General features: G+C 29.0%; 4 protein-coding genes across 4 annotated transcripts; 1 reads left to right on the top strand and 3 right to left on the bottom strand.

Annotated features, from left to right (window-relative positions):
- Positions 1-45: 45 nt before the first annotated feature.
- Positions 46-1,778, bottom strand: TVAGG3_0696450 (serine-type endopeptidase protein; the record flags this gene model as incomplete). Its single annotated transcript, XM_001329185.1, has 1 exon — positions 49-1,617. One exon carries the CDS (start codon positions 1,615-1,617, stop codon positions 49-51), a length of 1,569 nt encoding a protein of 522 aa, XP_001329220.1.
- Positions 1,779-1,873: 95 nt separating this feature from the next.
- Positions 1,874-2,621, bottom strand: TVAGG3_0696440 (uncharacterized protein; the record flags this gene model as incomplete). Its single annotated transcript, XM_001329186.1, has 1 exon — positions 1,943-2,422. One exon carries the CDS (start codon positions 2,420-2,422, stop codon positions 1,943-1,945), a length of 480 nt encoding a protein of 159 aa, XP_001329221.1.
- Positions 2,622-5,897: 3,276 nt separating this feature from the next.
- Positions 5,898-7,438, top strand: TVAGG3_0696430 (uncharacterized protein; the record flags this gene model as incomplete). The annotated part of the gene is made up of 1 exon (XM_001329187.1): positions 5,984-7,438. The coding sequence occupies one exon, from the start codon at positions 5,984-5,986 to the stop codon at positions 7,436-7,438; it is 1,455 nt and encodes a 484-aa protein (XP_001329222.1).
- Positions 7,439-7,882: 444 nt separating this feature from the next.
- TVAGG3_0696420 (cilia- and flagella-associated protein 47 family) lies at positions 7,883-16,183 on the bottom strand (the record flags this gene model as incomplete). Its single annotated transcript, XM_001329188.1, has 1 exon — positions 7,883-16,183. The coding sequence occupies one exon, from the start codon at positions 16,181-16,183 to the stop codon at positions 7,883-7,885; it is 8,301 nt and encodes a 2,766-aa protein (XP_001329223.1).
- Positions 16,184-16,556: the final 373 nt, after the last annotated feature.

The raw sequence follows: 16,556 nt of genomic DNA, 5'->3' as shown, positions 1-16,556 counted from the left end.
CCTCTCTCAATTTCATTAAAAAAGTTGGTAATTAAATAAACTAAGGTTTTATATTGTTGCAATGAGTGCAATTGTTGTGAAGCCAGATAGTTCATAAAATCGAGTATCAGCACATTTACATTGACCGTAAATGAATGAGTATTTGATGATGTTAGAAATTCGTGAAAGTGAGTCAATAACAAAAAATGAAATTTCGTTGTTAGTGTTCTGTCGGAAACGTGAAACACTAACTTCCAGGAAGACTTGACTCCAGCGAGCAATAGAAACATTGTCAATGGTAAGAAGACTGATGTTTCCATTGTCGTTGATTCGACTGATGAATGTAGCATTGTGTGATCCTTCCCAAAGGTAGTAGTCGGCATGGATCTTCATGTCGCGTGATTCGATAGAGATAGGATGAATAACGTCGGAAAGTTTGATTCGAGGGAATGGAGATGTAACTGTGTACGTGTAATTGAAAATATCACTAATCTCACCATACTCATCAACTGCGAAAAATGATATATTCTGTGTTGTTCCTTCTTCACTCTCTGGAATTATATAACTGTATGTTACTTCTTGCTCAACATTGTTCAAAACATATCGTTCGCTTTTAACTCTTTGGAGATTCTTACATACAGACAGAAATGAATATGTATCATCATTTAATTTAAGTTTGAGAATGAATTCTGTGTTTGCAAGATAGAATTGATTGATGGTTGAGATAACTTCAAGTGTTGGAATTCGATTAATGAAAATAGGAACATTCGTTTTGGAGGAACCATGAATGTCTGAAACTGTGTATATGATTTCATATCGACCTTCTTTTGATGGAACAATAAAGTTGTCCGTGTAAATAAATTGAGTTCCTGTGTCTGTTTTGTTAGTAATAATTTCTGTAGAGTTAATGATTTCGTTATCATTTGAAAGATAAATGATTTTTCTTGAAATGTTGAATAATTCACCAACTTTCGTAGAACTGACTGAAATAGAAAGAGAAATATCACTTGAAACATTGTAATGTGATTTTACTGTTGTTTCACATTTGATTTGATGTGAAAAAATGTATTCACCTGTTCCAATACTATATGAATAATTTTGAATTTCATTAGGTAAAATTCGTCGATTTTGCCATGAAAAATAAATAAAAGCATCAGCATTTTTATCACTCCAATCTGAACAATTAGACCATCGTCCCCATCCAGGACATCCAGTATATGAGTAAGTGTCAACATCTATAACTTTAGGAGAATGTTTAAGAATAAATTTGACAATTGGATTTGCTTGAAATTCAACTCCTTTATGTCCTTCAAGATTATGTTGATAACAATAATCTGAACCATTGATATCGATATCAGAATAAATTCCAATACTGATATCATGTGGTTGATTTCCTTTGTTTTCAACTGAATGAATGATGTTGATGTAATCTATGTTCTCAATAATTTCTGACGAAACTGAAACTGTAATATCTTCAACAATCAAATTTCCTGTACTAGGCATTTCATTTGTAGTAGAACTTCCATCAACTTTAAGATACAAAGAAAGACCAGCATCATTGCGAGAAATCTGATAATTTTTATTTCTAACACGATAAGATCTTGATGCACCTCTATCTAAATACCAATTATTGGTCATTTGTTATAAAATACCTTAAAATTATTAATCAAAAAAGTTTATTTTGGAATAAAATCCTCAAATTAATACTTTAACAATTCATTTTCAACACTTTATTAATTATCAAATAAAATAACAAATTCTATAATATCAAAAACATGTAAACTTCGATCCAAAAATCGAAGTTGACATTGTGACACTTTTTGGTATTTTTTTGAAATTTACAAATATGAACCAAAAATAATCGTAAATAGATGCACGTAAAATATTTTTTGATGTCAAAAATAAATAACAAAATTTTATATTAAAATTAATATAAAAATATATTATAAACAAAGTAAATGAATCAATGAATTAAATCGTTCCATGATTCATAAAATTGGTTATTTGAAAGCTCATTATTGATATGAAGTTGATGATTCCAAAGAACAAGTTCTTCAATGATGAATGTTGAAATGTATTCTGCTGAGATAATAAGACATTCTGGAATGATTTTGATGTTGATGTTTTCTTTAGAATGTGAAATGATTTTGTAGAATCCTGTGTTCATTCGATAAAGATAAATAACATTGATTTCTTTTGGAAGTTTGATTTCTTTAATATAATTGATATCTTTCTTATTTTGTTCACATAAGATAATAACAAAATCATATAGCGTTTTGATGTCACGCGATGAAATATCAAGTGGATGAACTAATGCTTTGTATTTGATGTTGTCATATAAACCTTCAATGTGAAATGGATTTTTCTTGTCATTATGTATAGATTTACCTAGTGATTTCAAGAAAAATCGAAAATTAATAGATGTGTCATTTTCAAGAAACATGAAATCTTACAAAGAATAGTTTCAAAAACAGTTGGTGATGTTTTGTGGAGTTCTTTGAGTTCGTCGATCTTAATGTTGTAGAAACAGACTGGTTCATATCCAAGTTTCATTGATTTGTCAAAGAATGTTGTAAGCAATGAAATAAAGTTATCTAAGATGTGATGATTAATCAAATATGTTTTCGTTTTGATAATTAAAACAATGAATGAATCTGATGAAATGAAACTCAAAAGATTAAGTGATTTTCGTTCGAGTTCGAAATTAAACAATCGAATAATTGTTTGAATATGTGAACAAAGAATTTTGTTTTCTTCACTGTTTAGATTTTTATCAATATTGTTCTTAAAAATTGTAATCAGACTAAATAAATACGAATTGATTGTATTTCTTTCTTCATGATTGATGTTGATTTGTGATATGATTTTCAATGTTGATGATAAAAGTTCATTTGTATATTTATAAATATAGAAATGACCTTTAAGAAAAAGATTGATAAGATTGAAGTACATTGATTTATATGTTGATATATTTTGTGGTTTCTCAACACATATCTCTTTCTTGCTGATTGAAAGCCATTTCAAATATGATTCTTTGGAAATAAGAAAATTGTTTCCAATGTAATTCATTGGTAAACAAAGTAATGCATCTGTTTTGTCATAAACATCAAGCAAATGATGAAATAGTTTTTCAATAAAGTTTTTCTGACTTTTATAAATATTTTTCTTGTATTTTTTCATTATAGATAATAATTCTAAGATGGTTTCACAACAAACACAGCTAGAAAGATATCGAACTGATGGACCAAAAAAATTCAAAAAATCAAGAATGAAATCTGAATTATCAAAAGAAGATGGTTGCAAATAATAAAAATCATGGATACTCTCACAAACATGTGATTCGATTTCTGATAATGTTTTCGTTTTAAGTTTCTCTGTTTCGTAAATAACTGGATTACTAAGAAGACTTTTAATTTCTGTGTTTGATTCGATATCAAAAAGACATGCAAAACTAGAAACTGTGATTTGCGCGGTGAACTTACAAACTAAATATATGTAAATGTAGTAATCAACAAAGTGTTGTGATAGAAATGCAATGCTGTAGTTATAATCTTTGTGGAAATGACCAACTTCATATAAAACACTAAGAAAAAAGCAAAAGAATGGACAAAGAGAACTTTGATCAATGATGTCTGTGATTTGACTTGGAAAGAATTCGTCTTTACGTAAAACAGGAAGACGGAAGATGAATCGTGATGTCAATGTTTTGCAGATAAGACAAAGATCGATATATTGTGGATGATTTCGAGAAATATGACCAAGAATAGTCATAAGATGTTGGATGATTGTGATGACAAAATCGAAGTTGTTGCATTGAACAAAGTGATCAAGTGTGAATGAAATTCGTTCATTTTCACCTGAAATATAATTAAAAAGTTCTGATTCGTCACATGAATCAACATCAAATTTAAAAACTGATTTTGCTTTGACAAAAGGAAAAAGATGAATGTAAAGATCAATGATAAGATTAAGATTTTCTTCGTTGTGTGTAATAGTAAATGAATTTAAAATGATATTGATAAATTCTAAAATATTTTGTGTCAATATTGTATCATAAATATGTTCATTTCTTCCAACTTGAATTCGTCCAATATGAGAAAACATATTTGTATTCAAAACAAAATATTTATTTAAGTAAGTTAATGTGGTAATAATTAATGATTGTGATAGATTGTCATCTGATGATTTAAGCTCTATAATTATTGGCATCAATGAGCGACCAAAAACACGCCAAAAATAAAAGTAAACGGCTAACTCTTTTTGAGGTAAAATAAATTCGTGAAAATAATTAATTTCAAAAGTGAAAACTTCGGAAATGCTAATAGATTTTGATCCAAGATTAATACGATGGCTTTCTAAATCTGTAGTAGTAAGAAATAAAGAAGTAAAAAGGGTTTTGTAATTTTCAAGTGGGCATTCATTGTACATTACTGAAATTAATATGAGCAAAGTTTTCCAGGACTCTTGTATAATTTCAAAATCGTTGAATGGATTGAGTAACTTACTGAATAAAGATTCAAGTAACATAAAATTGCCAAAAACTGTATTGGAATTCGATTTTGTGAGTGATTTGAGTATACTGATATAGTCAATGAGATTCTTTTTGGCTGATGAGAAAAAACTACGTTTGGAATTTGGTGGGATGAAAGAAGATACAAAAGAATCAATAAGGCTGATATATATTCCAAATGTGTTGTTGTCTATTGTATTAATATTAGCTTTGGTTATATTGTAATACTTCTTTAAATCATCTACCATCAACCTTCGAAATTTCCCACTTTGAAAAAAAAATCAAAAAGTGAAAAGGTATCTCAATTTTTCAAATATCTGATCATTCAATAATGCGTTATTTAAAAATATCTTATATTATATTTTTTTTAAATCTGAAAAATGTAAACTTTACAAAAAGAATGCGAAAGCTATTTTATTAAGATAAATAAAGATAAGTATGATTCTTTGATCAAATTACTCAAAATATTCCCATGATAATAAAGTATACGCAATAATGACCAACATTTTTTCATGATACAATCATTAACATGCTATTTATAGTTAGCACGATGTGCATATTTGCTCGTCGTAGCATACCTAATAACTTTATTCACTTGAAAGTAAAATTATATCGAAGAATAAGATTGAAAATAAAGATTAGAATTGAACTAATGGTGACAGTAATTTGATATGACAAAGTAATATAGTTTTATGGTAACTTTTGCAATCAGTCACTGATTTGCGAATTCAATTATTTTTTGAATGATGTTAATCGAACTATTAGTTAAATATCCAACGTTACATGTTGTGTATAGCTCTTCTGTATAATTTGAGGTCTAAAATTCAAATTTTTGGAGGAAAAACACTTGTTTCAAAATTGAAAATTGATCGTAAAAAAATTCAAAAATTCTGTTGAATGTGACTAAGAAAACAGACTGGAATCATTACATGTTTTGAATAAAAGTATTTATTGGGATAAAAAAATGTTTGAATATGAGATTTTGATATTTCATCCTGAAAAGTTAAATACATGATGAATCCCTTAATATTTCTTTATACATGAGCGAATGCATATTGTTGAACATGAAAATAAGCATGTTGACTTTAATTGCTAAATATTATAAGTTAATGTAGAATAGAATGAGCTGTAACAACTAATACAACAAACTTCGCTTTGTGATAAATAATATTGCTGGTATAAATTTTATGGAAATCTAATAGATTTTGTTTTCCCTTGATCGAACTTTGCCCAGGTCGAATTTTTGTAAAAAGGTTTACAAATCAGAACGATAGAAATTGAGACACTCCAGTTCTCCCATTTTTCCAAATAAAATAATTCAAACGATGAATGCATTTCTAGATTAGAGATAAAATATGATAATATTTCTATTTTAAAAATTCAATACAAAATGACTACAAAGAAATTCAAAATATTGAACTCATGCTTTTTCTTTCCTTTTTTCATAAGTACACATATTGCAATGGAATAGTAACGATTGAAAACAGAGCTGTAATGAATTCTTCTAATATTAATAGCTTTCTCAATCAAGTTTTCGAAATTACTATTCCAACATTACTAGATATCGATTTTATATGTTTCACACCAAACTTTTATCGAACAGACAGATTCTTCAACGTCTTTGTTGATGATCGACCTTCCAATTTAAATACTACGAGATACATTGATACAAAAACACACACATTCACCGGATTTAAACCAGGGCGATATACATTTAACTTAATTACAGATTGGGATTCAGAAGATGTGATATATCCTACGATTTATTATAAAAACGAAGCATTAAATACAAAATTTTGGATTGACTCAATAGAAATAAGAGATATTCTCGATACAACTAATATTACCCATATCTACGAAATTATATTGCTAATCATTTCCATAGCTACGGCATCAATTTATTTTAAAGTTGATCATCTCAATTTTTTGATCGCTCTGATACCAATTTTAATTAAATTATTTAATACTAACGATATACACATAAACGCATGCAAGCCGAACTACGTCAATGAAAAATCTTTTCTGTCAAAAATTTTTGAATTAAAAAATTATTCATCTTGGGCAAAATTTGATGAAAAGGTATTCAAAGATGCACTAGAATCCAAACTAGACTATTCCAAATGTATTCTATGCAATTACACTCCGCCAATAATTTATAATAACAGATCTACAGAAAAAGATGCTATTTTCATGGCGTATTTCAACAGACCTGTCCAATACGAATCTGCTTTAACTGCTCACACGGCTGGCTTCAAAGGGAAGATCTTTATTTTCAGTGATTTCGATATAGACGAACGCCACAAAAACCGCGGAATCTATATAATTCCTGCAGAAATTAAACCACACACAGATGGTTTTCATTCACAGTATTCTCGATTTCCTGTGATGTCACGAGCCATCTCATTAGTTAGTGATCAAATTGATAGAGTTATATATGTTGATTCCATGGATACAATATTCCAACTTGATCCATTTGATTTCAATAATAAAAAACTTCAAGTTAGTGATCAAGACGTAAAGTACAAAAAGGTCAAATGGTATCATTTATGGATTCCTGGTCTTTTTGGGTTTAGAATGAGTTACTTCAAGAGTGGCTCAATGATATGTTCTGGTGTTTTTGGAGGAAAACTCGAAACAGTTACAAATTTCATGAAACTTGTTTCTGGTTATTATCGAGTTGGTGAAAACGCCGTCCCTGATCAAGCTGTGATGGATGTGATTCTTCAATCAGATATACCTAAAAAATCTGGTTTTTATTGGGAAGTAAATGATGGAATGAGATCAATCGCTTATTGGATGCCTGATAAAAAAGGGAAGAGATATAAAGATGCTCCATTGGGACAGTATAGATGTCAGAAGACAGGAAAACTTATCCCAATTGTACACCAGATTAATAGAAACCGTAAATTATTTAATGAATGGAAAGGATTATGTGCTGTTAATAAATAAATTTATAGATTATTATTTTTAGATTTTAGGATGTAAGAGATGAAAAATTTTAAAGTATCAATCTAGAGCCAATAAGTTTTTGAATGTTCCATGGAACTTTCAAATTACTCTTCAAAAATTGAATGTTATGTAATAGTCTTCATCTTGGAGATATACTATGGTATATGGTATAGATTTAAAATAATTAGACAATGGCCGTGCCAGATCGGATTTGCTCTTTAACTATAGATTTCGTTTTGCCCCACTGGAAACCAATCAATTCTTAAAAAAATCATAGTCCATCATTATACTTTTTTGGTTTAAGAATGTACCTCTATAATTGGATTGTTAGTTCATCGAATCTAAATGTTCATGGTTGTACAAGTTAATGATATACATTGTTCGCATCCTTTAAAAAAAAATAAACAAACATTTATTCAAATAACAAAAATATAACAATAAAATTCAATCTATGAAATTGCGACGCCTAGCTGAGAGTGGTTTGGTGATCTTTACAGAATCAATATTCTCTCGAATAACATTCTTGTGTTTGCGACGAAGAGAACGATTTGTTTCTGATTCTTTAGTTTTGCTGAAACTATATGAACTTCGAGTGACTTTTGGAGGAATGTATTCTGGAATGTTACCAGTAACTTCAACAAGACTTTGTGTTTCGTCTGTATCAATAACAAGGATTCCTTTTGTTTTCTTTCCGTAGATCTTTGGATGGAAGACAACTTCTGTTGGAACAAAGCTTTCAGATAAGAAAATTGATTCTGCAATAATTCCTCTATCTCGAGTAACTTCTAAATCTCTTGATGAACCTTCTTTGAAATATGCTGAAAATGTTGTATCTTCTTGGAATTTCTCAGAAATACTGACTTCTTTGAAACTGCTACTATTAATCTTGCTTTCTAAATAAATATGGCCTTCAATGATTCCTTCAATTGACTTACAGAAAATACTGAAATCCCATTTCTGGCCAAGTGAATTTGAAACAATAAGTTTGACATCTGTTTCAAGAGGTTTTCTTGGACTGAATCTGATATCAACATCAATATAATATCCTTCAGCTTCTTTGATTTTATCGAATACATGGACTTCAAAGTATTTGTAAAGCCATGAATATTCTCGATTAAAAATAGTTTCAATGTTATATTCAGAAAGTTCATTGTCTTCATTTTCACCGGCCAAGAAAAATCTGAATCTTTTTGTAACTGAAACTTTTGATTGTGTATGTATACTGTATTTAGAACTAACAATTGATGTTGTGCTAATACCTATCAATGGGAAATGGAATGAAATATTTCGATCAACAGCAGAAACAATGATAGAACCTGTGTATTGACCAAATTTACTGCAAATGAAACTGAAACTGATTTGATATTGTTCATGATATTCATGAAGAACGAAACGATGTTTCCGATTCAAAAGATTGAAAACGCCTGCTGTATCACTAAAGATATTAAACTCAAATGTTGTTTCACCAGGGAATGGATTCATGAAATAGATACATCCACTACTCATTATGTTGATAGGACTTTCAACAAGATAAGGAGATTCTGGTTGTGGAGGTTTTCCAATTCCTCTAACTCTATAAATATAATCACCAACTTCTTCTGATTCAAAAGAAATTAAACATTCTTCTTGTTGGCCAATACATGTTGGAATATATTCGATTTCAACAGTTTTTGATTGATGTGATTCAACAGAGATATTATCATCACAAATAACATGGAATGACTCTGGAATTGTATTTTTAACTTTAAATGTACACTGTGAATCCGAGTTGTTGTATAATTGCACATATGTTTTTGATGATCGACCAAGGAATGAAACCAAAGGAGACAAAATAATTTCATCAGGTTTATCAACTGTTATTACAATGTTGAAAATAAATGTTCCAACATCATCATTTGTAAATGTAACACAACAAACTTTGTGGAATGAAACAAATGAGAAAACAGTCAGTTCGTAACTTTTCGTTGATTTTGCATCAACAGAAAAATCATCTTCACCAAAGATGAAATCATCTGATCTATTTACATGGAAAGAAACATTATGATCAGATGAATTAGTAAGAGGAATGAAAATGGAAACTTTTTCTCGTTCTTTAATAGAAACAACGTATTCTTGTGTTGGAACAGGATTATCAACAAAAACTTCAATTATATACCAAAAATAAAGATCACTCTTCTTATCACGAAAAGTAAGAGTTCCTCTGTATTCTCCTATAATTGGACTATAAATATCAATAACAAATGGTTGTATTTCCTGATTCTTTTTGATTTCAACACTATTATTAAAAGAAAGAATGGAAAGATCGCTTTCAACTGCTAAAATTCCTTCATCAATGAATCTTGGAATAGAAATAGAATGTTGCGTTTTCTCTCTTGCACGTGTTTTGATGTTGATTTTATCTTCTGAAAGTGGTTCAATTACATTGCATTTGATATTAAAAATTACTGTTTTTTCTTTGGTGATATTAATGATTTTAAGTTGGCTTGTGTATTCACCAGTCTTCTGAGAGATAAACTTAAATGGAAAGTTGTATGTTGAGTTAGGTTTAACTTCAAATTTATGATCACAAGAAAACAAATCAGTTTTTGGTGAAAATGATGCTTTGAAATGCCAAGTGTTTTGTGAACGATTTTCAATAGGAATATCTTGTTTTACTTGTCTTCCACATGTTGTATCAATGTTAATAAACATACTATGAGTATGATTAATAACATTAAAATCAACTTTGCAGACGCGAACATCATATGATTCTTTGTTGATGAAAACAAATTTACTGGAATACTGACCAGCTTTTTCACATGAAAAATTGCATTCAATATATGGAGATAATGCACTGTATTTGTATTCTTTTGGACATTCAACATTATCTAAAGAACGAATGATATGGAATGTTGAATCAAAAAAAAGATTCATGTAATTACTAAGAACTTCTTTCGAAATGGAATTCGTAAGTTCACTTAATTTGATATCAGATATTTTTTGGTTCTTACTTTGTTTACGAGCAATTCCATAAGAAAGAGCATTAATGAGTTTGTTGTTTTGTGACTCAATAGGAACTTTAAATTTGGTTAAAACTCCTGATTCTGTTTTGAGATTGATGAAATTATCAATTTGATCATTCAATGAAACTTTTCCTTGTATTTCAACAAGGAATTCACAATTGTCTTTTGAACTAAACAACAAATAACATCTGTATTTGCCTAAACAAACTGGATAAAATTCAAAATTAATTGTTCCATTTTCTTTTGAAAAAATAACTTCATCTGTTTTGAACATGAAATAAGGATGACTTGCTATTTGTTGTTCTAAAACAGGTAAATTAGGATCAATTTCTCTTGTTTTCGTTGGATTTGAAAAGAATTCTTCAATAATTCTTTCATCTTCTTTTCTATTTGTGAAACTATTTCCGAATTCATCTTCAATTCTCATCATGTAACTATAAAACTTATAAGTTCCTTCTACTTCACAAAGATTAGGAATAACAAGAGATTGTTTTGATAATTCATAAATTTTTCCTTCGACATTAAAAATGTCATTAGGAATTTTAATTTTTGGAATTGATTTTAAGTTCATTACAATTGTTGATGCCAATGAAAATTGTTTATTTTCATCAGTACTATTCAATGATTTACTTGATGAAAATGATTTATTTGATCTCATATATCTTCTCGATGAAGTTGCTTTGTCTGTTTTTGGTTCTGAAACTTTGTTTCTTGTAGGAACTAATTCCAAAACTGCTTTTTCTTCATGATGTGTCTTCGCATTATAATTTACAGTTATTTCTGTAGAAGAATTTGGTTTAACACAAATGATTTCATTTGTTGTTGTGAAGTTCTTAGAACCATTGATTCTTGCCTTGTATAATATTTCAACGTTTCCCGGATTATGTATTTGAAGACTTTCTTTACAACTCTCGTTCAAATAACAGTTGAATTCGATTGTTGTATTAGGAATATAATGTGGTAAACTCTCTTTAAGTTGGAATAACAACAAACACAAAATAATTGGTGATCCTTTAATGATGTCTTCTCCTTTGATATTTATACCAATTCCTAGATCAGAAATATATTTTGCAACTTCTTTTGCGTTTTCCAATAAATCACGTTCATTTGATGGTTGAATTATCAAGTTTAATTTTGCATTAGGAATATGAGAAAAAATCAAATTCGCAAAGTATTTCGGATCTCTTAAATCACTAAACAAAACAGGAAGATTCTCTGGACCAAGCATTTTACAAATATGAATTGAAACCCATTTCATCAAATTTGATTCGATTGTTGTCATGTAATTCGATTGAAGAGTTGATGTTTTATTTAGTTTATCAATGTTCTGGATTCCTGTTGTCCTCATTGCTTCTACAACTCCATTTATTTGTGTAATGTTTTCTCCGTCACTTTTTCCTAAATAAAAAACTTTCAAAACTTGTAAAATAACTTCCGACCAACAAACTTTTGAGATATAATTAAAAGCATTTTTAGCTTTTGTTATTCTTGGAATTATTTTGGACTGGAAATGCTCTGAGTTCACGAACTTTGTCATTGGAGTTTCTCTCCATTTTTCTTTATCAAATTCGGAAGAATCAGCCAACAACATTTTTGTGATTTTTTGTTTCATTATACTCAAATATGTTGTTTTTGACATCAAAAACAAAGGATTAATTCTTGATACTAAGCATCCCATTGATATCAACAATTGTAGCAAAGATTTCATCTTTTGAAGTTTGATTTCTTCACTTTCACTTTTCATTTTTTCAATTGAAGAAAGATTTGGTGGTTTCTTATTTCCTGTTAATGAATTCAACACTTCAACAAGTTTGTCGCCATCTGAATTACTAAAATCTGTTGCAATATCTTCAATTTTTGTTTCCATGACATAAGAATTCAAAAATTTTGTCAAAAAATCATATAATTGTTCATCAAGAATTTTGTGATTGTATTCATAATCACCAATATCAATAAGTTCCGAAATATAACTAATATAATCATTCATTACATTCTTTGATTTCAAAGATATAATAACAGGTTTGTTATGAGCAACTAAAATGTTACAATCATTATTCATCAAAAAACTATCAAGAGTCATAACAGAAGAATCAGCAGTTGCTGAAATAGTAAATGTACAAGAATCTCCTAAATTATCAACAACAGCTATTTGTGAACTGAAGGAAATAGGCTTTGGAGAGTTAAATGTGAATGTTATTGGTAATTTAGTGATTTGATGATTGATTTCGTTTCCTTCTGGTAATTCAAACGTCAAAGGAAATGATTTTTCATTCAAAGGAACAATAACGTTAATTGTTGCATTGACAAACATGATGTTTTCAACATAAATAGTTCTAGAAATAGGAATATTGATAGGGACAATAGGGAAACACAAGTTTTCTTGTGATAGTTTGATTTGTTTTTGTTCAATAATTCCTGTCAATTGTATCTTTGCAATTTCAAATTTTTCTGTTTCAGTAATTGCTGTTAAAGGAAGAAAACAATCAATAAAATTACCAGATGTTGGTTTGAAGATAACGAAAACTGTTGATGTACTTGAATAGTTGATTTGTCCTTCACTTGGTTCAACAGAAATCGAACTATTCAACTTAGAAGTGTCAAATTTAAATTTGACAGGTTTATGAGATTTATTTTCTAAAATTAATTGTCTAACTGTTGGTCTTGCGTTTGGATTTAATTGGTCAGCAATGTTAACAATACCAAAATCTAACCATTGATCGGATACTTCAATAGGAGGGATTCTTCCAACAGCAAACAAATTCAATGGCCTTGTAAAATTGATTTTAATATTGTCAGAATAAAATGGCAATTTTTTGAAGGAAAAATCACCACTTTGTGAAGGTTTGAAAACAATTTCGAATTCAACTGAAGAGTTTGGTAAAACATCAATTTGATAATCATTATCAATTTGTTGGATTGTTGACCTAGCAATTTGCAAACTATTATCACTTTTAAATACTTTTGATCCTCTTGAAATTCTTGATAAACTTGAGACATCATAAATAGAAGAATATTCTAATTTGAAACATGTCTTTTCTTCAAATTTAATGAAAACCGTTGCAGGAACATTACTTTTGTTTGTAGCAGTGATTTTTCGACTTTCACTTGATCCAACGAAAACTTCTCCGAAATTCAAATTGTTTTCATGGCAATCAATAACTAAAGTAGGATATTGAGCAACACCTGTAACATTAAATGTCAAAGGTTGATATCCACATGTTTTTATTGTTACAGGAATATCAAAATTCAATTCTTTTTGACATAAAACTTCAACTTCCAAATTCAAAAATTCTCCTGGATACAAAATTCCATTTGTAGGATTAATCTGTATGAAATCAGCATAATTCGAATAAACACTAAAGAAACTTGGAAATTCTCCAACACTTTTCACCATAAAATATTGAATTCTCGAAATTCCAACAGGAATAATTTTGAAATCCAATGAATTTTTTTCGATTTCTATTGCAGTATTTCCTGTTTCTCCAATTAATCTCACGTATTGCTGCTGTCCGCCTTGTACATTAAGTATTACTCTAACTTCACTATGATTCTCATGATTTGGTTTATAAGTTACATCGAAAATTTGTTCTTTATTTGATTGGACACTACAATTCATTGGTTTTATTGAAAAATTATCATTAAAACCTGTCCAACTCAAATTTGCTCTTGCTGATGTAGGATTAGTTACTGTTATTTGTTTAGTTATTGTCTGTTCTTCTTGTTCTTCATGATATTTGAACATAATCTCTTTTGTTGACAATTTAATTTCAAGAGGAATGATTTTTGCTCGACAAGAAATTATATAATCATGAGAACCATTTATTGTATATTTAAGAAATTGATTTATTTCACATATATTCATGCCTTCAACAGTTAAATCAAAACTAGCTGTCTGTTGAGGAAAAACAACTTGTGATTGCGGAGTTGACTTAGAAAATTCATTTGAAAATTTTGAAAAAGTGACAAAAATATGTTGATTCAAATTATTTTGAATTGTAAATTGTTTTGTCATTTGTCCATAAATAGGAACTACTCCGAAATCAATAGATTCAGCAGACGAGATAACACTGGATAATTGTTTCTGTGTCAATTGTTTACTGCATTCTTGTATTTCGAGTTTTGTTGTTGGTTTTTGTTTTATTTTTGATTTTTGAGTATTTTTTGGTTGAATTTTTATATTTTCTGTCTTATTTTCTGTTTTCGTTTTAATATTCTTCATTGTAGGTTCAGGAGGGATCAAGCCTTCACCATAATTAAATCCTAAATTAATATCATTTTCTTTATTATTTTTGTCACTTTTTAGTGTCAAATTTTGAGAATTTTTTGTTGTAGAAATATAATCACGAAAAGTTGCATTTAATTTCTCTTTGATTTCCATATCAGATTGTGTCATACAATACGGGTTGTTTGGATATTTCAAGTTCATCATTGCCTCTTGATTTGTCTCCCAAATCTTCTTTCTACTGAATTTTGTTTCATCATTTAAAGAAGTGACACTTTCTCCTGAAATATTCAGTTTTTTCTTGATGAATCCATCACAAAATGAAACTAAAACAGGGGAATCAAATAATCCTAATGAGTTCGGCTTGAAGATTACATCTATTTGCCTTAAAGAATTTTGTTTTATGATGCCTTGTGAAGGAGAAAAATGAATTCCTGCAATTTCTTTGATACAAAATGAAATTGGATGTTTTGAAGAGTTTCTGATATCTAATGTTTTCGTTGTTTGACTTCTAATGAGTTGTTTTCCAAATGAAAAGTCAACAGGTGAAATTGAACATAAAAATTGTGAAGTTGAACCTGTAAATATGATTTCGAATGATATATTTGTATTGTTTATCTCTATTGTTGATATTTGCTCTATTTCTATTTCTATTTCGTCGTTTTTTATCGGATTATTTGGCGGATTAAAATAAAAAGTGATTTCTTTGTCTTCGTTTGGTTCTAATGTGTATTCTTTTTCCTCTGGAGTGAAGTATGACTCGGATTTGTCGTCAGTTAAGTGATGTGCTGGTAAGATTTGAAATGTTCGTTGAACAGGACCATTATTTTTAACATGTACTGATTTCGAGATCTTTTGACCGTAAAATGCATGTCCAAATTTGATTTTAGAAGTTTGTATTCCGTTATCAAAAATTTCTAAGGATTGTCCTACGATGAAAGCCTTAACTTTAAGGGGAGGAATTGTATTATATGAGTTAGGCAATTCGAATTTTATTTCAAATTCATGAGGTCCCGTAGTTGGAGGGCGAAATCCGACTTGAATAACTTGATTTTGATTTGGATCTAAATTTCCTGATGATGGTTTGATTTCTGCGTACTTGTTTTCTGTAGCAATTTTGAAAAATCCTGAAATTGAGCCGAAATTTGTTATAATAAATGAACTCGTTTGATTCGATGAAAGAGAGAGATTTCCTAGGTCAAGATTTCTAATATTTATATCGAATGATGGCATTTGAGGATATGCAATTATTGGAATGTCGATTTTTTCATCATTTGAGATTATTGAAAAAGTTCCTTCTTCTTTTTTCTGGCTATAAGCGGTATAAGTAACTTCTTTTTGTATAGTTAAGCCTGGTGTAATGCTAATATATGGACTTTGTTCAATCGAAAAACAATCATTTGTTAATGAGAAGTGTATTTTGAGAGTTTTTCGAGAAATATTAGTAATGGAAACATCGATTGAATCAGATTCTCCGTCTTCAAGATCCCTAAATTCTATTATTTCTGGAGATATCTTCATAAATCGATGCATGTCTCAAGTTACGTTTACTAACAAAAATAATCGTGATCTTTTAAATAATTGTATGAGCTCAATCAATTACAAAATTTACCTATATTTCTGTCAGAAACAAAGTCATTTGGAGAAACAAGCAAAGATGTGATTTGTGATGCAAAATATGATGTTTATCAAGTAAATTTTTATCTTTAATCAATTTAAGGGCAGACAATCCACATAGGAATAAAAGAAAACTCGCAATTAAAACTACTTGTTTAAATGTGTAGTTTTACATGTTTAATTCAAACAAAATAATGAATCCCGAATGGTTTTTTAGCTGTCAAATTTTTGTATCAAATTTTGGACGATAAAATAATTCAAAATTAAAAAGCCATCC

Source organism: Trichomonas vaginalis, chromosome III (genome assembly GCF_026262505.1).
Source record: "Trichomonas vaginalis G3 chromosome III, whole genome shotgun sequence".
NCBI lineage: Eukaryota > Parabasalia > Trichomonadida > Trichomonadidae > Trichomonas > Trichomonas vaginalis.
The sequence above is the reverse complement of the archived record's forward strand: the minus strand, read 5'-3'. Positions and strand labels throughout refer to the sequence as shown.